At 37.6% G+C, this 24,289-nt stretch overlaps 1 protein-coding gene across 2 annotated transcripts; it reads right to left on the bottom strand.

The window, feature by feature from the left end:
* Window positions 1-10,550: 10,550 nt before the first annotated feature.
* On the bottom strand, window positions 10,551-16,108 carry LOC131019456 (uncharacterized). Of its 2 annotated transcripts, none has more exons than XM_057948005.1 (10): window positions 15,834-16,108; window positions 15,256-15,481; window positions 14,352-14,477; window positions 14,135-14,287; window positions 12,671-12,797; window positions 12,533-12,574; window positions 11,693-11,857; window positions 11,568-11,610; window positions 11,138-11,215; window positions 10,551-10,826 (listed from the first exon to the last, which is right to left on the bottom strand). In XM_057948005.1, exons 1-10 carry the CDS (start codon window positions 15,905-15,907, stop codon window positions 10,748-10,750), a joined length of 1,113 nt encoding a protein of 370 aa, XP_057803988.1. In that variant the 5' UTR covers window positions 15,908-16,108; the 3' UTR covers window positions 10,551-10,747. The 2 variants fall into 2 exon arrangements, with proteins under 2 accessions (XP_057803988.1, XP_057803989.1); XM_057948006.1 differs by having other exon boundaries at window positions 15,804-16,014.
* Between the last annotated feature and the right edge of the window lie 8,181 nt (window positions 16,109-24,289).

Here is a 24,289-nt window from a genome sequence, read left to right as displayed (position 1 = left end):
GTCAAACTAACTCCAAAAAACTTGTTCTTTGAAGTTTAGTTGGCAAGTTTTCAAACCTCCCTTCAACCAACTAAATCGAGTGTTTGTGTTGTAAAGGAGTTCAGAAAGGTATTCTGTCTCCATGAGATCCTAGTGCCCAGTGCGTGCTAGGAGTGAGAAATCCAACAAGGTGTGTTGGTACTGAAGATTTGATCTTCGGTTGTGTGCACCCGTAAGTACATGTTCAGGTTTGCAATGCACCCGTAAGCACTTGCCCAGTGAAGTTGTTGGTCTGATCAACCGACCGTGGATGTAGGAAGTATTTTTCGAACCACGTAAAAATCTTTGTGTTATTTACAGCTTTCAGTATTTACTTTCTTACTTGTGCTCTACCCTTCGTAAACTGAAAACTGATTAATAGCAAAGAGAAACCTAAAGACTGACAACGTGCTTAACTCACAGGCTATTGCGAAACAAAAGTTTTCCGCTGTGTGTGTTATCAGTCTAACTGATCTATCTTCTGATAGTCGGTAAGATTCATAACATCTCTTTTTATCAAACTCGACTGAAACTTTACGTGAATCAGTTAAGGTCTTTGGACTTAACTGATAACTCCTTACTGAAGAGTATTCAGTATCAGTCGTCAACCCTGTTTTGGTCAAAACTCTTTTCAGTAAACAGGTTGTTTGAGTTTGTGTTTGAAGTTTCATTTTGATCTCTCGTAAAGATCGAAAATAGCCTATAGGTGTATTCCCCCCCCTACACCTATTCTAGACCCTCCGGGCCTAACAAGGGTAAATATGTCCAAAAAGTAGAGTGAAAACTTATTTTGTGGACAAAAATTTAGAGGTAAGTGTGAACTTGTTTCGTGAACGGATGGAGTATAATTTAAAAAATATTAAAATTTAAAATAATTATAATTAAATAATCATGTAAACTTTTTTGAAAGGAAACATCTACTTATTTTTTTTTCACCGGAAAACAAAAACAAAATAGAAAAAAAGTACGATATTCAACATTAAATGAATGTGATCAAAAATTAATTTTGATACTTTCAATAATCATAACTTATTCATTTCAAATTTATTTTGTTTATAATTTTTACATTGAATTAAATATCTTTTCATAATTTTTATTAAACATCCGTATTGAGTAATTTTTCATGAATCGAAGTTAATAATTTTTTGAAAAGAATTAAAATAGAAAGAGAGAGAGAGAGATTTTGGAAGAAAAAATTAAAAGTGGAGACAAATTTTAAAGGTAAAAAACTCATGTTTTATAGTATTATATATCGGAATGCCAACTTTGATTCATTTTCTAATGGGTAAATATCATGAAAACCCCTGAATTATACCCATTTTATCAAAAATACCCTGAAACTTTTGAAATATTCTCTAAACCCTCAAACTATCAGAATTTTATCAAATATATTCCGCATCTATTTTTCGGTTACCAGAAACATGATGTGACTCGCCGGATGCCACAATGTAATTTATATTCTATTTTTTTAAATGACATGGAAAAAACGACTTCGTTTTGTACCATATTCTATCGTGTTTATCTCTAATTCTAGGTTATTAGCGTGAATTTCAAACACGATAGGAGTAAATTTTAAATTTCAAAGTGGATTTTTTTAAAGGATATGGTACGAAACAACATCGTTTTTGCCATTGCATTAAAAAATAGAATATAAATTACATTGTGGCATCCGGTGAGCCACATCATGTTTTTGGTGACCGAAAAATAGATGCGGGATATATTTGATAAAAACATGATAGTTTGAGGGTTAATAGAATATTTTAAAAGTTCCAGGGTATTTTTGATAAAGTAGGTATACTTCAGGGATTTTCATGATATTTATCCTTTTCTAATTTCAATCTTACTTCTAAATACTAGTAAACAAATATCTAATCTTACAAAAAAATTCTAATTAAAATTATTCAAATTTTTAAATGAGTGAATTTTAAAAATAGCCACTTTGGAATAGTAAATTTAAAAATTATCCACTAAGATAAAAAAAATTAAAAATTAGCCACACTTACCATTTTATTGTTGCCTATAAAAATTTAAAAATTATCCGCGAATTTACAACCAGTCGAATTCACAACTATAATTAGTTTTGGTTGTGAATTCAAGCTTTAAAACTCGAATTCACAACTGAATAGCTAGTATTGGTTGTGAATATTCAAGTTTTAAAGTTTGAATTCACAACTAAAAATAGTGTTAGTCGTGAATTTAAGTTTTAAAGTGTGAATTCACAACTAGAAATAGTATTAGTCGTGAATTCAAGTTTTAAATTGTGACACCCAAATTCAATTAAAATTGACATGTATATTTTTGCGGAAAAATCATGAATTTAAATAACTATTTAATGAGAAATTCATGAAATAATTTTTATTTAAAATATTTTACTCAAAATAACATCTTTAGTTAAAGCTAAATACAAAATATTTGATTCGCCATTCGACCTTCCACACGCCTCCGACCTTTAAAACCTGAAAATGTTAAATATGGGATGAGCATACAGAGTACACTCAGTGTGAGAACATGCAATTATTGTCCAAATTAATAAAACGGTAACACACATGGCTATTTCATACATATCCTCAATATTCGCACTGGCAATCCAAGGATTTTAAAGTCCTGGACCCTATTTACGGGCCCCTGGCGACATCCTCAATATAATGGTTGCAACCCTGTAATATGTAATCGCATTGTGGCAATCCAAGGACCTTTCCGTCCTCTATTCACGGGGCCCCTAGCGATACATAATAACTGTAAATCGCATTGTGGCAATCCAAGGACTGTGAAGTCCTGGACCCTATTTACGGGCCCCTAGCGATATCCTCAACATATACGTTATAACACATATGATAAACACATATTATTAAAATGGACAATAAATAACCACGGCATGTATTTAGATAAATCTCACACCTAAAACTTGAACTTTTGAAATGTAACTGCGATAATTTAAAATCCACGTTCTAGTCGCGCCGCACCAGCTGAAAGTGGCAAAGCTGAAATTTGTAGTGAGAGTGACAGATTTGAGTTATGTTGTGAAAAGAACAAATGGAGAAATCAGTTGATGGTTTATGGATTGAGAATTTTTTTTTTTTTTTTGAAAAGATATGGATTGAGAATTATTAAATAAGGATGATAAAATCCAGTTTAAATAGAAGTAATTTCGTGTACTGCGATAAGAAGTAAAAGATGGTACTTGCTTTCCAAGAATTGAAAACTAAAATATGTGGCTGGTAGGGCTGGGAATCGGGTCGGGTTCGGGTACCCGAACCCGAAAATTGACCAAAACCCACACCCGATCCCGAACCCGATTCTGAAATCGGGTACCCTAATACCCGAGTCGGGTATCCGATTCGGGTATTCGGGTACCCGAAATACCCGATAGTTTTTACAAAAGCAGCAGCAAATTCGATGACCAAATTCATACACCAAATCGGACCAAATTCATACACCAAATCGGATATTTCGATGACCAAATTCATACAGAAAAGCTGACCAAATTCGATGACCAAATTCATACACAAAATCAGACCAAATTCATACACAAAATCAGACCAAATTCATACACAAAATCAGACCAAATTCGATGACCAAATTCGATAACACATACAGATCTGTATTTAAAAAAAAAAGAAGAAGAAGAAGAAGAAGAAGAAGAGGAAGAAGACGGGCGGCGAGGGGCGCCGCTGGGTTGGGGCGGGGCGGCGAGGGCTCACGATATGCTCGTAGTTGGAGAAGGCTCGCGGCGGTCCGGCGGGTAGGTGGAGAAGGCTCGCGGCGAGAAAGAGAGTTGAATAGAGAGAGAATTGAGAATCTGAGAGAGAGAGTTGAATAGAGAGAGAATAGAGAGAGAATTGAGAATCTGAGAGAGAGAGTTGAATAGGCGAGAGAATTGAGAGAGAGAGTTGAATAGAGAGAGAATAGAGAGAGAGAGTTGAATAGTCAATTAACTTTAAATAATAGTATAATTGATTAAATAAAATATATATATAATAATAAAAAATTCGGGTATTCGGGTATACCCGATACCCGATCGGGTATACCCGATACCCGATTTTTAGACCACCCTAATACCCGAACCCGACCCGATACCCTAATTTTTCGGGTATCGGGTACCCTATACCCGATTTTTTCGGGTCGGGTAGTCGGGTACCCGATACCCGATACCCTATCTTCCCACCCCTAGTGGCTGGAGATTGTACTAGCTGTACAAGTATGAGTGTTCTTCAAGATTAAGGCAAAGAAATTGAAATTGAAATTAAAATATGTGAATATGTGGTTGGAGGTGAAGCAGAATAGTGGCTAAAAAATAAAACACGTCTCAACATTTTTTTTTCCTGAATGAAGCTGTAAATTTTTTGAAACAGTAGAGAAAAATGAATGATGATAACTAAAAAGTCATGGGCTCATATTGGGCTCATTTAAACTCCAGCCCAATAAATGTAAGTAAATAATAATTAAGGTCAAATATAGAAAATTATGCAATTTTTTTTTCAGGGCCAATCTTTGAGCATAAGAGCTTTTATTTGTTAAAGTTAAAATCTGTAGATTTTAAATTATTTATCTAACTAGGGGCTCGACTACGAACTCGACTCGTAGATATATTTTTTAATAATTTGAAAATTTAATAATTTCCAAACAAAAATTGTAAAGAAAATAAATAGTTTTGGGATGTGACATAAATAAATTCACAACTAGAAATATTGTTAGTCGTGAATTCAAGCTTTAAAACTTAAATTCACGACTAATATTATTTCTAGTTGTGAATTAAGTTGTGCATTCATCGAACTAATTGTGAATTTTAGTTTTAGTTGTGAATTAATAGATCTAGTTGTGAATTCAAGAACATTAAGTTGTAAATTCATAGATATGGTCGTGAATTCAAATAACATTAAGTTGTGTTTTTTAGATTTACCGTGGCCATGTCGCCGGCGAGGTCCGGTGTGGCCGCCGGCGTCGCCTTACCTTAGTCACTCTCATCTACCTTTTTTCTTAACGTAACACACTCTCACTTCCTCAATTCCAAAATACACTCACAATAGAATCGACCCCTAACTTCTTCATTACAGTCGCCGCCTCCATCGCGGTTCTGAAGTCGGCGAGGTGCGCTCGACCCCGACTCTCCTTTTACTTCATCTCACTCTGGACTCTACCCTCTCAATTTTAGGGAAATACTAGATCGAGCCCTAACTCTTCTTTATCAAAATCGCCGCCTCTCTCTCTATGTTCCAGCGAGCTTAAAACTCATCGTGTCGCCGTGTCTCCATCTCCGGCAGGGCGGCACTTATAGATTCCAACCGCCATCGTCTATCTTACTCTAGCCGGAATGGACAGCAACCGATTGGGCCATACCTCTCACTCACTTGCTGAAATAGATCAGCCATCGTCGCCTCTTCGCAAATCCGCGAACCGTTGCTACTGATCTGCCGTCACCAACTCACCGACGACTATCTGTCTCAGCGAAGGTCATTGTTCATCGTTGTCATGCCTTCGAACGGCGGCGGCTGTCAGCCGATATAGTGAGAGAAAGAGAGAGACCGAGATGAGAGAGTGAGATGTGATGTGATGTGGCTAATTTTTTAATTTTAATGTTAGGGGCAGTTTAGTCATGTAGCACAAAAACTAGGTATTATTGAAATTATTTATTTGAGTTAGTAGATTTTAAATTTACTTTAAGAAATAAGCTAGTTTGATATATTAACTCTTTTTAAATTATCAACGTTCGAGTCTAACTCAAAAAATCAAATATTGAACTATAAAAATCTCGAAAAGGAAAATATTTCAGCATATGAATAAACATGCATCTAATAATTGCTAAAGATAGCGAATTTCAATTGGAAGTTTAAATCCACAAAATTTTTAGGGGAATTTCGACTATAACAATTAAAAGATTATGCACTTATTTACTACGCTTTAAAAATCAAGTCATAATATGATAAAAATCAAGTCATAATTGTCATTATAAATTAGGTGCAAGCTTGTGATATACATGACAATTACCCTATTAGGATAAGAGTAGTTTTAATTTATATACATTTTTTTTTCTTTTATAATCCTAAAACTATTTCAAATATAAATATTTTTAATTAGATCATTTTTATAATTACGGTCTGATAAGTTGGATCCTGCAACTGCATACATTGGCACCACTCCTTAATCTACCTTGCGTATCCTATGCACGTTAGATGCATAACACATAGCGAACCAAATGTTATTCTCATCCCAAAAATCTCTACCCCCCCCCCCCCCCCCCCCCCCCCCTCATTCATTTCCAACACATAAAACTCTCACATTCTTTTACTACTTCAAGTTATTGTTATTTTTAAATTGATCCTTTATTCACTAAAAAATTGGTAGACATATAAAATATACCAAGTAAATCTTAAACATATGTTTGAAAAATTATTAATGTTTTGATTTGATACAAAAAATTTCGGTTGATGATATGCTTATTGTTGTATTTTGTAGACTACAGTATAATGAGTGTTCTTTTTATGTTTATAGATTAAGAACTCTAGTGATCAACATATTTAATCTATTGATTGTGCATGAAGTCCAAATTTCAGAAGTATTCAAGACTCGTTGAACCGAAGAAGATCCAGCTTTGTTGATGTTGATTGACTGAAGGACCTTTATGCTTATGTTAATGAAACCCTAATTGATCCAATGTCACATCAGCCTTAAGTTAAATATATTTAAAGCCAAGTCAATCTACATGTTATCTCAGACGAAGGACAAGACATTTAATGCAAGGATTCGACATTTAATGAAGATCCTGTATAATTTGAAAAAATAACAAAAGAAGTACGAGGAAAGATCATAATGTAAGGCTTCACCTTGTACAAATCTACAGAAACCTGACGACATTTTATGGGTTAAATGAGAAGTTTTCAACGTATACGCAACCGATGATTTAAAGATATCCTTTTCAATGGAACTATTCATTCCTAGGTGCATAAATACTCCGTCATTTTCATTGGAAGAACTACCAAAAACGTTGCGCATTTGAATTCACAAGTTTTCAAGCTATCCATCTTATTCTCTCTTGAACTCAACAATTTTCTAAAGAAAGAATTTCTTAAGTATTTTAATGTTATTGACGAAGTCGTCATTTAGCTTTGTGCAAATAAAACCTGTGCCCACAGCTATACTAGCTAGCAGTAAGTCCAGGGTAGAATCCACAGAGAACTGAGTGTAATCTCTCCTGCGGGTGTAACTAAAAATGGGTTTGTTTCTGATTGTTCTGCTCGCAACAGTCTTGTGGGCAAAACAGAATATCGGGCTAAACTGAAATAACAAAGTAACTTGGTCAATAGACAAAACGATTCTGACTTGGGTTCGACTTACTAAACATGAACGTGTCACTCGGTCATTGGTTCAATTATATTCACTACACCCGTATACTAATTGGTTATAGGCACAAGACAGCTACGCCCCCAATTGTCACGTGTCACGGACGCAACAACCCCATACTCAATCTATTCTTTCAGTTTATAACCCCATAAATTATCAGTTAATGGGATTAACTATTTAGGTCAAAAGGCACTCCCTACGTTGACCTCTCGCTTGAGAGCGTTATGCCCAAGATGCATGCAGATTTAGATAGATCCACTTTGACCCTTATATGGAATAAATCCACTAGTCACGACTCCAACACCAGTTGTACTTTTCGGAGGTCGAAATTCATTTCGCCTTGTGCCCAAAGGTTACTTGTGGTCAAAACTACTCAATTGATTAGTGACCAGTTAATTAATTGTTGCCCAAACCTTTTGAATCAATCTTAGTGTATCGGGAATATACTTGTGTAGTTATTTTGCTCAATTAGACCTCTCGAGTTTTACTGTTCATGCTTAGCTTATCTTGCCCAAATCAGAATTTAAATTTAGCTAGACATAAAGTAAATAAAATAGGCAATAGACATAAATAGAAAACATAAAGGCAAAAGTACTTAATTGAATTACTGAATATAAATAGTACCTACGACCAAAAGTGTCGTTCCAGACATAAACAAAATAAAGTACTACGCCCACAGCCTTGGCAAAGCTCGAACACAAAGCAAAATAAACTAGACGCAGCAGTCGGTCACTGAATGGATTACTCTCTAGGCTTGAAATCCTTCGAGTATTAATAGAGGCGATTAGGGCTACAGAAGGAAGGCCCAGCCCATGGTGTTGCAGTTGGATCCAAAACGTGTGGAGATGCACTAAAATCTTCACACCTAATCTCTTGAAAATTTCTTTCCTTACATGGACAAGGTCTTGGTTTAACCCTGTCGGTCTCTTCTTGGGTGCTGCCAGTTTCTACCCATATCAAGCATCTACACCGCGATCCTACTTCGCTCGTCTGTTGCGCCGCTTCCTTCCTTCCTTTGTCCTCCCCCTGATGCCTATTAGATCATGCGCGGTACTTATAGGCAAATGATCGGTTTGCCCAACTTCCTGCTTCCCGGACTTTTGGTCTTTTAAAACAAGTTGCTGAATGCCCGGACACCACTGCATCAAATCCATGCCTCTTTTGCAGAATGCAGTAGTATTATGCCTTAAAAGCACCTTCTGCCCAAAGATCGGGCATGCCCTGGAACTATGCCCTCCCAGGCACAAGACTCTAACAAAATAAAGGAAAAATGGCTTTATCTAGACCTAGACAGACACGAAAAACGAGCAGAAACACTCACTGCGTAAAAGTTAGGTGTAATTGCTACTAGTTTGTCAGCAAATAAGCTACAGATATGTAGTATGAAAGTTGAAGTTGTATTTAAACGCGATCGAATAAATCGCAGTAACGATCACGACCGCGTAACTTGTGGATCAATATAAGAAAACTTATTGGTCAGTTGACTTGCAACTCTAAAACAAGAGATCCAAAGTTAGTGGATTCACCTATAACTCAGGCCCATGAACGTAGGAATGTTTCTCCGAACCACGTTAAATTGTTGTGTTTTACTTTCAGTATTTATATTCAGCATTGCAAAATAATTATTTGTCAATACAACACTCATCATCGCTAAAACTCAACATAAGCTGACAACAAGATTTTCAACATACTTTCAATCAGCGACTTAAGCTACTAATCAAACTAAATAACGACTAAGCTAAAATTTATGCTTAAAAGATTTTCACAACGCGGGTAGCTTAACCACCACATTGTGCACAACATCATTTATTAGTTCAACTGATCAACTTCCGAGCAGTTAATAATATTGCTAACTGATCACTAAATTAGATAAACTTTATTTAGATTACTAGATCAGTTTACCTTTTGATCAACTGAATTGAATCACCTTAGCTAATTAATCATAAACTATTCTTGTCTTAGACAAAAGGTAAGTTAAGCTTAATCACCTTTAGCTAATTAATCATCATTTGATCTTGCCTTAGATTATTATCTTATACAATGAAAAATTATAACCGGTATACTCCCTCCCCCATGCATCAATACATATGCTCACTAGGGACCAATGACATAAAATCCAATTGCTCATTTATCAATTGAAACACCATTTGAACATTGGTTAAAATATAAATTACACTAACTAATATAAACAAAGCAATATAAGATTTCAAGATGTCGACTCAACGTAGTTTATGCCTTTATAGTATAGGTGTCCACGGTTCGGTTCCCGGTTCAAACCGAACCGAAACCACCGATTCCAAAAATGGGAACCAGAATCGAACCGGAAACATAATGTCTCGATTTCGGTTTGAACCGTGAACCGATTCTGAACCGACGGTTTTCGGTTCCAAAAGATGGAACCATTTTTTTTTATTTTTTATTTTTTTATTTTTAATTTATGTTTTAAAGTGTTGGTTTGAAGTGTATAAAATGTACACAATGTTGAACCATTTATTTAGGTTGTAAATGATTAAAATTTAGTATGAATTAGATGTGAGAATGAGAGTTGACCATTTTATTTAGATTGTAAAGGTTGAAGTTTAGTATAAATTCAATGTGTGAATAAGAATTTAAGTTAAAAGTAAATGATATAAAAGAAGCACATGAACTTGTGTTTTTTCAATGCACATGATTCCACATCGAATTTTTACTAAACTTCAACCATTCACAATCTAAATAAAATAGTCAATCCTCATTTCTCATTCTCACATCTAATTCTTACTAAACCTCAACCATTTATAACCTAAGTAAATGGTTCAACATTATTTACATTTCATACAATACTAAAAAATTTAGTTAAAATTTTAAAAAAATGACGGTTCAAACCGAAAACCATCAGTTCTAGGGACGGTTCCTAGTGGTTTGGCGGTTCCACGGTTCTGTTCCGATTCCGAACCGGCGGAACCGAACCGTGGAACCGCCGATTTTGTAAACTTGGAACTGTAACCAAACTGGCTGAACACGGTTTCGATTCCAGTTCGAAACCGTCTAACACGGTTCCAGTTCCTTCGGTTCCAATTTTTTTGGCCACCTCTACTTTATAGGATCAAACACTTCACTGAAAGTGGTTCTCGAAGACACAAACGACATTGAACGAGAAGTCTAGAACTACCACTTTTTGCCCCATTCCCATGAAATAGTTGCCAGATTGTAACTTCTAAAACGAAGAGAAATTTAGCAAGATTAAATCCAAGAATTCACAGCTTATATAATACAAGATCCAAACGATATGTCTTCTTCTAAATAATCCGAGATAGCTTTATATATTTGTCCTCAGATTTCTTCTAAATGTTTGCAGCAGCTTTCTGAAGCTGAAATATGTGTTCCTATGCTTCCTCAATAAAATGCAGCTTCAACTCACCCCAGCAGCGTTGGTATCCATAGCTTCTTGGACTTCATCATATGCCCCTGATTCTTCGTTATAAGAATACCTACACCAACAAAGGGAAACACAAGTAAGCAAGCAGTAAGATCACTTATACACATGGACCAAGCAAATGGCCTATTGTCTATTGATGGTTACTCAAAAACTCTGGAGCAACTACATGTTTTCCCCACCCGTAGCAGTGCCTTTAGGCATATTATTCCACTTCAAACAAACCATGACTACTAATAGTAGCATGCTAATAATCTTAATCATGCAAATCAGACTACTCATTAAATGACAATATTAGCATATAGGAGAGGATGAAGATAATACATTCATGCTATACGGAAAGCAGAACAATTACTGCTACATTACCATTTCCCAGTTGATGCACAGCCATACAACCCCGAGGACGGATCATAATAGTATCCCAAATTGCTGTTGTAGTAATATCTGAAATGATAAGTGATCGGGTAAGAAAATAGCTCAGAATTGTGTAAGTGACAACATATTGACAGCCTTGAATACTTTAGTGCTTATAAATGAGAGATGATATAAGTTGCTTTCATGGTGCAAAAGAGTTGTAAGCTAGTCCTAAAAATATTAAGTGCTTGCAGAACCTCAAACTAGAACCTAGAACAATACGTTGTTGACTGAATTGATCACTTTTTCAGCTAGCGAAATAGAAGATAAAAGAGAGAAAAAGTATCATGTTTGCTAAAGCAGTTAACTATGAAACAGACAACTGAAAATTGAATATTCAACACACAAACCACATAAAGAGAAATTGAAAGATGAGACATACCCAGAAGACTCATCATATACATAGTCATTCTGCATCTCTCCACCTGCACGCACATATATGTACAGGTTAGCAACAATAGCTTTTTTTAGCCACCATATACTTCAAGATGCTGAGATTAAGCATACTCTGAACGGCCTGGACAGAAAGTGACCCATTCCCAGTAGTGGTGGGAATCTCAGCAGCCTTCCCTTCATCGTCTCCAAACATGTCAAAAATGTCTTCAGACGTTTCTTTGCCTAGACTTTCTGAGAGACCATGCTTTCTAGCCTTGACTAATTTCTCATAACCCTCTGTAAAGTTACAATAATTAATAAATTACAATATAATATTTATCATAACAAAAAATTACACCAAATTAAGAACAAGGCATAGGTCACTTCCAAAGCTGAAGCTTCTCTAACTAACACTTTCTAAGTTTTTTAGAGGAACTGATTTTACAAATAGACAAGTACATACCCACTAAGAGCTAGAGAGTAAAATAAGCAAGTGGATGAATAAAAGCTATGGAGCATAAGATGTAGTGAAGATAATTTTCTCATTCACAAGTGGGCCAGTGGCTAGATTAAAGGGGTCCGAATTTTTTAACAGTGTCCCAGAAAGCAATATCTAAAACTAAATGCATGGAAGCGCATACTACATCTCAAAGAATCAAATTAAGTCTTTGATTAGCTTCTAGTTTGCATTCATTTTCTTCTTCTTTCAGGAGATTGAGGCAGAGATGAGAGAGCAAGGTGAGCTGGAGAGTGACTTGTACCCAAGAAAAGAAAAAAGGAAATGAGTCTACGAGCTTTCTAGATAAGACCACTGCCAAAAGTTATGATGTCATGTACATAAATATGAACTCATGACTTAAAATACATAAAAGAATAGAGAGAGTTAATAAGATAATAAAATACAAAATAACAGTCCCAGAGGAGTATCGAAAGGGACCAATAAAACCAATATGAAAAGTCAAATGATCAGACCTGCTTCACGCTCAAAATGTTCTTGCTTTTCATCATAGACATCTGCAGAGCAAACAAGTCCATAAACACAAATGGATAAGTGAAAAGGTCTTAAATGTAACTTGCAGGCTCTTCAGACAGAAAAGAGAACAGCTCAACTATAATCTCCATTTTCCATTAGTTTCATGGCATCTTCAGTTAGCTGGTCGAACAGATGTTTGGTCTCTGCAGACATCTTTTGCTTCTTATCAGTTGAACCCTTTAATCTCCTCAAAGCACGCAAAACCTGTGGGAGATTGATACCAATGAGATTCTGATAACAAATGCAGTATAACAACTATTATGATGGGATAAACTTCAACTGGAAGAACAGGGCCATCTCTCTTAGTATAAAGTGCAAATTGAACCAAAAAGTTCAATTCAAAAATCATAAATGGGATATAAAAGCTCATTTTCATTTTATTATTCCAAGTGAAAAAATTGTTTATTTCCAAAATTTCTTAGAAATGGTAGTCTCATTTCTTTCAAAATATAAAATATTTATTAAGATACTTAACATTGAGGAGGCAATAATAGTTGACAATGTCCTCCACTAATTACAAGTTTACAACAAAACAACAATATTGACATAACATATCTATGATATAAATTGTCTCAAAACTGTGAAACATACATCAGTTCCAGCAAAATATCCACCAGATATTTTAATTCTCTACACTCTCTTATCAACCAATAAAATGATCTTCCTAGAACATCTGAACATAGAACCAAGCATAATACTAGTTATATGGTCTCTTCCCTCTAAACAAAAATGAAGTATTCTAGAATGTGAATGTAGTTTTAAATATAAGAGCAACCACTGTGGGGGAATGTTAGGAGGTAGTAAAATTCCTTTCTCCATAGTGGGAGCGTGTATGTTGGGAAGCAAACAAAAGCAAGTGAAATTGCTACCCGGGAAGCATAGCAAATGGAGGGCCCCTTCTTTAATTGTTTGACGCATTGTGCGTGTCTTTTGTAGCTTTGCAAATATATTTATTGTTTAATTTAGTTTTTTTATTTGTTTTTAATTCTAAATAAGAGATAGTGTTATAGTGGAGAAAATATGAGGTGGTTAAAAAAGGAGGTAGTTGTTGAGGTGGCACACATGTGGCACCGCTACGGGGTAGCACCATAGTGGATTCCCTAAAACAACGAACAGCTTAAAATAAATCAAGTTTTTGTGAGGACATTATGTGCAAAGGACATTAACATTCTCCGTATATTTGAATCATGCTCAACCACTCATGCAAAAAAGTTAATCACAGCATTTCGTGACAATGAGAATAGATTACGAAAGGTGAAGGTAGCGAAGCAACAAAATTTGACACGATAGATGATGCCTATTTTCATGAAAAGATAAAACCCACCAGATATTTTCAAAATAAAGCATATCCCTATGCTGAAGAGACTCTGAATCAAGTGCCATGCAGGGAAAGAAAGAAAGAAAGAAAGAGAAAAAAAAAAAGCAAAAAAAGAAAAGAAGAACAAGCTCCAATGTTGTTAAGGAATAAAAACAATTATTCTGAATCACACTCTACAATGATGTAAGATGATTGGAGTACATAAAACATAATGGATACTCACTGTTTCTCCAGGCTCAAGAGCATCTGCAATCCGCCTATTAATTTCTGCAAGCTCTTCTGTTGATAGGTCAACAGGTTTGTCATCAGTACTCATGGGCATAGACCTCTTTTCAACATACTTCTCATATAAATCCACACTATCAAGCCAGGCATCCTGTAAGATTTTATGTGAGCATAATGCAAGAATAAAATAATCAAACTGTGAAGAATATTAATACCTTAATCTCATTCTTATTCACGTATTCAACATAATTTCCATTATCATCAAAGTAGCCCTCTTCTCTCTCTTTTTCGAGATTAAAAGGTTCTACTGGGACACCTTCATCAATAAATGCCTCATTGTCCTGACAAAATAATTTCTGGCGATTAGTCTAATCCAAGGAAAATAAACTATAACCAAAACAAAATACAAGAGGAGCCTGAAATCAACCTAGATGTGGGGAGAAGGGGTTAACTTCATGCAAGGTACTGTAAGAAAAGGAAGGTGGAAGGCCTCAAGCACAAAAGAAAAGAATCAATTCAGAGATGAAAAAAGTAAGTGCAAGAGACCATCATAAAGCATCCAAATCACAGATGAAAATGTCCCTGGTCACTTCGTTGGTAAAACACATCTAGTTAAAACTAAACATTACCCAACAACCCAACTATCAATTGACACACATGAAATAGTACTGTCAGTTGGCAAGTGCAGAAGGCTGACAGAAACAAGTGCATTATGTATACAGAAGAAAAAAGTTTAGGTCCAGGAGAAAGGTGCTTTTAGGTCATAACTTGGATGATTCCACAGAGTTGATAAATGATCTAAGGTTATAATACCACAAGGTACCAGCAAGAATTTTGGATAGCAATCAAATATATTGAAAGCTAAGCTTAGCAAGCATGGCAAGTTTCATAATTTCTTGTCAGCAGTTGGCATATTCTTCGATAAAATCACATCAGTAGAATATTGTACAAAAATTGTAAAGAAGCATCATATACACAATACATCATAATAAGCTCAAAGTACTGCTCTAATACAAAAACCGAAAACCAACAAAATAACAAAATCCTACAAGAGCACCTTCGAGCACAAGTATCAACAGCAGAAAAGAGCATCAAGCTAGGTCCCCTTAGATTAATTACCTGGTACTGGACTTCTGCTTTTCTTACATCAGTTGCAAAACCAAAGGTTTCAGCATCAGTATAATCTTCTGCAAGCACTTTTTCTATCTTACTTCGGCTGACGGCACGATTTCTGGCAGCAAGGCGAGGATCCTTCGCAACCGGAATATCTTCTTCCGGTGTAGCATCTTTTACATAATCTACCTGCTTCACCTTCTTTCCTTTAGGAAACCTCACCTTCTTCTCCCTGGCAAAAATAAACACAGAGAGCATATTCTTCTTTAAAACAAAGTACCCAATCCGCTACCAGATTGTACGGCCACATAAAAACTTAATTCTTTCGTTTTTTCCCGCTTCGCTTCTCAATTAATCAAAATCCCTAAAAATTTCCGATAGGTATATACCTGATTAATTACATAAGTAACTAGATATTCCGCCATGAAAATGTATATATACGTGACTGGATGAGCCACAGAAATGCGTAAGCACATAAACCCTAGCGAGAGTATCAAACTCGTCGTGAAATTAGCAAAAACTAGTTCTAAGAGGGTGCAGAATACTTTCCATACATGCACGTGTATAGGGAGAGAGAAAATTACGGAGGGGGCTTGCTTGATTCATCGTCTTCGACGAAGGAGCGCTTCAGGCTGCCGCGCGATGACCCTTCCGCCATTACACGCGCGTGTTGCAACGTGTCTTTGAAGCGGGGGATTGTTGTGTGTGTGTGTGTGAGAGAGAGAGAGAGGGATGGATTGAGGATGTACCAAAATGGAATAATTTAGAATGGAATACATATCTAAAGGCCTTTATTCACCGTCACATGTATACAACTTTCAGCCAACTTTCTCAAATAAAAACGAATTAATGTCGATTTATCGGAAACGTAGTACACCGTAAGTATATCATCATTTGATTGAACACAAATTTAACAAAATGAACATAAGTTTTAACTCAAAAATTTGGATGCAATCCAGTTGTATGCATCCACACCCAGACTCTGACCCATAGTTTGATCCGAATCTACATCCTAACTCAAATCGTATGAATAATATTATTCGATTATACAAATGACACTACTTATAATTGACATTATTATGTTAAGTGTCATTTGTATGTCATTTGTATAATCGAATAGTGTCAATCATAGACAATATCATTTGTGTAACCGAATAGTGTCATTTACATGGTTAGTGTCATTTATATAACTGAATAGTGTCAATTATACACAATGTCATTTACAATGTTATAGTGTCATTTATACGCAGTGTCATTTGTATACCTAAATACTGTCAATTACATGCAGCGTCATTTGTATAATCAAATAGTATCATTTACACAGTTTCGGGCTTGGCAGCATTATTTGTTGAGAATTACTCTCTCACTTCGTTGATTTTCTCCGATATTTTAGGAATGCATATTTTTATCCTCATCAGAAAGTTAGGTGTTTTGGTTCGACTAGAGAATTTCAGGTGGCAGGGTTGAAATCGCAGTAGCAGGGCTATTGAACTTATCCTCCATTATTTTATGTTTTCTGGCAAACATGTCTTCGTGAAGTAATGTACCTTTGCCGGCTGCAGGGTCGATTCCAGAATAATAGCGTCGATTCTTCGTTCTTAAGTTTGCAGAGCAGGGCTCTTATGCAATCTTTCCCATGAAGTCAAACCACGTTCAGCTCGTGTCGCGTGTCCCGCCACGTCGTTGTGCGTGGGAACTGTTCGTCTTCGCACGCACTTGATTCCTTACTCGCGTTTTATCTCAGTCATCGCTGCTGTAATTTCATCCATCCATTTTGGCACAATTTTTCTTAAAAGTATTTTTACCCTCATTTGAATTTTCACTGCCCTTCTTCCTTGCCTTTTCTAATTATCTCATTTCCCGTCGTTTCTCTTTCTCGTCACTGTTTTCTGTAGTCCGTCTCTGCGTTAGCTCTTTTTACCGGTGTTGCTTGCGTTTATCAGGTACCCATTTCACCTCCTTACAAACTCTGTATTTATGGCTCCCAAAGTTCCAGATACCAGGATGAATTGTTCTAACCTTCCTCCTTCCACTGTACACGAACAAGATCTTCGTACTTTTATTGAAATCCTTTATTTTCCTTATCCCGATTTCACCATTCACACTCAGTTTAGGGCTTTCGAAATGCCTGATGACAACGAACTTCCTCCGACCTTCATTCATTTATAGGAATCCCAGATAAAATCTGGGTTGCGTATGCCTCCGCCTCGATTTCTAATCGATGTGTGTAATTATTTTAACATCATTTTTTTTCAATTCGCTCTATCTACTATTCGTTGTGCCCTAGCTTTTCACATCGTCCTAAATTTTTACGGGGTGGAGAACACAACTTGCATGTTCTATGAAACCCAATTGATGAAGAAAACGAGCATCTTCTACTATTTTTTTCTTTGTCCAAATATTGCATCAATTTCCTTCACTGCTTCAATACCTACGATAGGGATTTTAAATCCCAGTTTTTTTGTTGAGGTGAACGCCGGTGACTGAAATCGTAATTACGATATCCGGTGTACTTGGAGGCAAAAGGATAAACAGGACCATGTGGTCCCTGACACTGTGTCTCCTTCTTGGCTGAGGAGGCTTTTCCATGAAATTAATACCCTTGAAGAGCAGAAGCCTTTTAATTTAGGGTTAAGTATCAAATAAGCCCATATCATAGTGGTCCTTATCACGTTTGGCTCCTTATAGTCGACGTTGGTCCAATTAAACCCTCATACTACCTAAAATCGAACAATTGAGCCCTCAGCCCTAACGGCGACTTAACAGCCGTTAACTATTTAAAAAAAAAAATTTGAATTTTAACACAGTTAATTTTTCGCCGGAAACACACCATGGGTTTTGACCAGATGAAGCGAAAGCAACCCGCTTGGGTTTTGACCGTAAAATTGGCCGGAAACACACCAGATGAAGCCAAAGCAATCACCGCCTAGGGTTTTGCGCCGCCACTGAGCGGCGCCGCTGCCTGCACAGCCTCCGTCCGCCTATCGTCGACCACCTTCTAAACTCGCTGCCGGACAAACACGCAAGGAGGAGGAGGTGCGATTAAAATCGCAGCCATCTCCCAGTTTGAAAAATGACAAGCCCGCGTCTAAAATCGCACCGCCCACGCTGCGATTCAGAACTTCACGCCGCCTCACAGCAACCCCAGCAACGGCAACTCTGTTGGGAATTGTTCACGGCTGTTGGGCTGGCAAGATTTCCCGGAGCAAACCCAGCCCCCAATCGCCTCCCAGAAGAACGCCAAGGAGCCGCAAAACCTGCTAGGGATTGGACGAGGTAGGGGAGGTGAGAGAGGGGGATGCAGCGTCGAGAGAGGCAGAGGTGGGGGGAGGAGGAGCGGTGGAGGAGGGAGAAGACGTAGTGTGGAAGAGAGGAAGAGGGAAAGGAAATGGAGGGGCAGAGGCTGTGGATGATTTTCCGGCGAGTTTCCGGCCAGCTTGGCGAAGCGCAGCCTACGCAGCACACCAACGAAATTAAAAAAAATTGTAAATAGTTAACGGCTGTTAAGTTGCCTTTAGGGCAGAGGGCCCAATTGTTCGATTTTAAGTTCCCGACGCTCGTTCTTCCTCGTCCGGTGTCCGATTTGACCTCTGTTTGCGCCTACGGACTCGTCTCTTCAAGTACTTCTCTCTACTATCATCAAAATCATCCCAATTCAAGTCCAAAACTTGTAAAAATAGCACGAGCACAGACGAGTAGTCTACTCCACAAAAATATGCAATTTAAACCATAGACAACTCAACAACTCAATAAAAAATGCCCAAAACACTAAAGAATAACGCGATAAAGGAGTGAAAAATACATGTAAATCAACGTTTGTTTATGGATATTTTCGGGTGGTTTGATCGGTTCCGTGGTGGGGTGTTTACCTGGGTTTTCTCAATTTTGCATGTTTGTTGACTCAACCTAAAACACCTCTAGATTGACTTACAATAGGACAAGGACACTCTAGCAATGGCAAGTTGACCCAAAGTCATCTCTCAAGGAAGATTTTACAGGGCTTTTAATTGTATCACAAGAAAGCGGTAAAGAAGGATTGAAAACTGTAAAATTAAACTAACACTTGGAATTAAAACTTAACTTGAAATTAAACTTAAGAATTATCTAGGCGAAACTCAAATACTTAAGCATAAATAAATTATTAACCCTAGGCAGAATTTAAGCAGTAAAGTTTGATTATTCTAATTTAACTAAAGCTTGTAAATAAAAACTTAACTTAAAATTAACTAGGCAGAAAAGAACAAAGCATAAATACAAAACAGAAATAAACTATTAAACCTAGGAGGAATTAAAAGCATAAAGTAAAGGCTACTCAAAATTAAATGCTACTACGCTAAGAATTTAAATAACTTTAATTAAAAGCTTCTAATCTAAACTAACATGAACGAAATTGCATAATTGAAAGCAAAACATAATTCAAGTAGAAACTAATAAATAAACGTAATGAATAAATACCGAAATCGTCTCGAGAAGCAAATCTGTCACTTGATTACAACTCTAAACGAAGAACTAACTAAAACTGAATTGAATGCTAACTAAAACTCGAAACTAAAGAACTATGAAAAACGAGAATTAAACTAAAGATTGTTTTGATTGCCTAAGGTCGAAGCTATTCTTGGTCCGAAGTGTTGGATTTGTATACTGAAAGCAAGAACTTTATGCTTGTATACAATGATTCCTGTATTCACTATTCTTATCTCCTATCAGATTGTGTTCATGATTGCATATGTATGTTCTTTATCTCTGTATGAGTAGATTATATGGTGTGTTGTAGATCACAGAAGACCATATAATTGGAATAATCTTAAGAGATATAATATGATCACAGCCGAAATAACTCTAGGACAAGTTATTGGTTTAGGCTGCAGTATAGATGGAAGTAGTTTGTCTTGGCTACTTGTCTATACTGGTACGTCATTACGTATTGATAGGACCACAGTTTGAGATGTATTCTTCTATCTGACTTAAGTGAAGAATCAAGATCTCGGTGACTTATAAATCTTAATACTAATAAGTATTCAGATATATATATTAACTCGTATATCACTTTGACTTACTATGGGTGAAAGTTATATACTAACTCGAGTACTCTGTATCTTGGGTGATAGCGGTTAATATATGATATTTGATTATCTGTATTAGTACCCGTATCCGGTATAGGATAATGACATCCCCTTAAGGAGCTTAATAAGGTTTATTACGCTAAACCCTGCATGTTGATTAAGTTCAGGCGTAATAATAAAGTTTGAGTGGTACTGCTTAAGGAATTATTAAGAGATTAATTAATTTAAGCTGTCAGAGCTCTAATTAATTAATGGATGTCGGATATTTTAAATACGGAGATTTAATAAGTCTAAATACAAGCCCCGACTCATCACCGGCAATAAAGGGGTAAGTAAGTATCGGTTCTCTAGTGGAATGAACTGATATTTATAAATTAATTATGGTCTGGGCTGACCATAGATAAATTAATTTATTTGAGGCCCATCTTTATTCCTTGTATCTGGTCCCTGGGCTGGCCCAATGTCTCCTAGCCCAAGTAGGGCAGATTTTCGGCCTTCACTCAATAACTGGCGCCCCCTCTTCTTTTCTGTATTATTAAATACAGCTGTCAGCTCTCAGGAAAATACACTGATAAAAATTAGGGTTTTGAGAGCAGAGAGAGGCGCAGGAAAACGTGAGGTGATTTATGTCTTGGGAATTTCCATAGCTCGTTGTCCATCCAACGTTGGGAATTGAGCGGGATACAGTCGAGAAGATCAGAACTGGAGTCAGTTTCTTTCGACACGATCATCAACAGCTTGTGCATCCGATTCTCAAGTAAGTTTTCCTAACACCTATGTGCAGCTGTTAAATTCATAGGAGTATGTTAGGATTTAATCGTTGTATGATGAATTAATAATAATCCAAGAAACGATCATCGGGCAATCGGAGCATTAATTCATTTTAATATTCCTTCAATTGGTATCAGAGCCCAGGATTAATTTCTTGGCTCTATTATTAATTTATGTACGATTAATAATGTGCGTTTGTTTAACTGCTGTTGTTCTTCGTGGTTCGTTGATTCGTGGGATACGTCGTTTGACGTTGTAATCATTTTTCACCACGAGAAAATCCGTGGTTAGATTAGAATTTCAATTGTATTTGTTTTTCCGTTGTAAATCTGTAAAACAGAGGAACGAAACGAGGATGACGATGAATCAACGACGAGGAAGGTGTAAGGAGGATGCCACGGGCACGGTGCAGCACGAGCAACCGGCTCCGAGGGCAGCGAGCGCACGAGCGCTTACGCGCCGTGCGCTGCGCGCGCCTGGTCAGGCTGCCGCGCTGCTGGGTGTTGCTGTCACCAAGACTGCCGGATCGAGGCGAGGCAGACCGAGGCGGGCTGGGCGAGCGACGGGAAGCAGCCGGCAGGGGCGGTGCGCGCCCGGGGCCGCGTCTGCGCGCTGCGCGCCCAGCGGGCGGCGCACTGCCGCTGCTGTCTGTCTGCTGCTGCTGGAGTCGGCGAGGGGCGAGGGCCAGGCGTGCTGGGGCCGTGCGCACGCGTGCCAGCCGGCTGCGTGCTGCGCGCCCAGCGCCGCACTGCTCGGCCGTCTGCCCGACTGCTGCTGCGCGCACTGGTTTACCCACGCCGGGGACGCGCTGCTGCCGAGGCTGTTGCTGCCGGAGCCGAGCACGAGGAGGAGACGGGCGGTGGGGCAACCGCCGCTGTGGACTGCTGCTGCTGGCTGGAGGCGGCGGCGCCTAGGGTTTTCCAAACCCTAGGTGGCCGATTGCTTCTCAAAAAAAAAAAACTAGGGGGCCCAAACCCTACTTCCGGCGACGGGCTTGAAGTTTTCGGGCTGCTTTTTTTAAGTTTTGGGCCTGTTTTTCTATTTTATTTTGTAATAGAATAGATGTTGGGTTTCCACGAATGGGTCACGAAGAATTTTAATTCTTTAATTATGTTCGTTGCATGTCGTGGTTGTTAATCCCTTATGCTCTTTACTTGCTTTTGCTCGTCTTTGCTTGTTAATATGTTTTATTAACTGCGCTTAGACAAGCATGAAAGTAGGTTTATCGTTTTCTTAAGCATGTTTTAGAATTCTGCGAGCATGTTTTACATGTTGCGTTCTAGAAAAGCATGATTAGGATTATGTGCTTGAGCATGTTCAAACCTTTTGAAGTTAAAAAGACTAAACAGTTTTAATAATTTTTAAGCAATTAAAAATTATTATAAGACCTCCACATGCGGCCTCAAGACAAAGTGATTGAGAATATGAGTAAACGTCCACACGAACGTGGCTTACTTTGTATTTAATTTCACAAGTTTGTCAAGTTGAGGTTTCTATTAAAAATATTTAAATCCATTTAAGTAGTGGGAGCTATGCGGTAAACGTCCACACGAACGTGGCTTACTCGTGTAATTCTCATGAGTACTTTAGAGGATGGATTTTAAATAAGATAACCAAGAGATTAAATTGAAAGCGGTATGGTCCTAGTGAGTATGCTAATTTCAAGAATTTAATCATCAAGGTTAAATTGTGGTTATTGTTTAGATATCATTTCAAGTACAATGTACAACTCCCCAACGGAGTCCCTTCTTGAATATGATATGGTCTAGTTATGAGTCCAACTATTAATTTCTTTTGTCAAAAGGTTAAGTTGACATGGATAGAAATTAAATGATTAGGTAAATAGTCTGGTTAAGGAATTCATGTGTAAACGTCCACACAAACGTGGCTTACATGTGGAATTCTTTGAGCCGTTGGAAGTTTCACTAATATTGTTTTATCAAAAGGTTACAATATTATTGTTACGAATTATGTGCTTCATGTTCTTACATGTTTATTTGTTTACTTTCAGATATGTCTATGTCTCCGATAATTAACATTCTAGCAAATAATCCTCTCATCGGTCCTAATTACACCGAATGGAAACGCCATATTATGTATATACTTGACGCTGATGAGCACAGTTTTGTGCTTACCACTCCACGTCCTGCGGCCTTAACTGATAAGTCGACTGATGCGGAACGTGAGGCGCATAAAAGGTGGCACAAGTCGAATAATATGGCCAAGTGCTATATTATGATGACTATGTCGCAAACTTTGCAACTTCAGCATCAAGTCATGGATGACGCGGCGACCATCATGTTAAACCTCAAGGAGGTTTATGGGGAGTCCGAGAGGTCTGCTTGCTTTAACTTGATGAGAGAAATCTTATCTTGTAGGATGAGCGAGGGCAGTCCTGTGCACGATCATGTCATGCATATGACAAATTTGTTTGACAGGCTTGATCTGCTAGGAGGGGGTATCGAAGGCGAAGCCAAGGTCTATATCATCCTCAATACTCTCCCAAAAACCTATGAGAACTTCCGTCTCAATGTCGTTATGAGCAAAGTCAACTACACTCTTAATGAGTTGTTGAATGCTCTAGTTGCGGCAGAGGGAGTGATGGGCCGTGGGAAAGAGGTCCTTGTTACTGCCAAGGGATCTGCTTCTTCGTCGAAAGGCGGGAAAAAGAAGTGGAAAGGTCCAAAGGGCAAGCATGACCATGAGGCTACTGGGAGCGATAAAGCCAAAGTAGATGGCCCTACCGGCGGCGTGATCAAGCCAACGGCCAAGGGAAAGTGCTTCAAGTGCGGCAAGGTTGGGCATTGGAAGAAAGATTGTCCAGTGCTCAAGGCAAAGGGACAAGGTACGTCACAAGTTTTAGTAACTGAAACATGTTTAGCTTCGTTTTCTACTCATTCATGGGTAGTGGATACGGGGGCAACTGACCATGTTTGTTACACCTTGCAGGGCTTCAAGCCAACAAGGGAGCTAGCAAGTGATGAGATCACCATCTCCATGGGCAATGCGTCGAAGGTCGCAGCTGTTGCTATTGGAGATTTATCTTTATGTTTTGATGATGACATTTTAGTTTTGAGAGATATTTTATATGTGCCGGAGTTTCGGCGGAACATAATTTCTGTTTCAAAATTGTTTTTGGATGGATATTCTGTTACTTTTGATAGAGGCGTTTCTATCATGAAAAATAACATGATTATTTGTTCTGG

Source organism: Salvia miltiorrhiza, chromosome 4 (genome assembly GCF_028751815.1).
Source record: "Salvia miltiorrhiza cultivar Shanhuang (shh) chromosome 4, IMPLAD_Smil_shh, whole genome shotgun sequence".
Classification (NCBI taxonomy): Eukaryota; Viridiplantae; Streptophyta; class Magnoliopsida; order Lamiales; family Lamiaceae; genus Salvia; species Salvia miltiorrhiza.
This window is presented reverse-complemented; position numbering and strand designations above follow the sequence as displayed.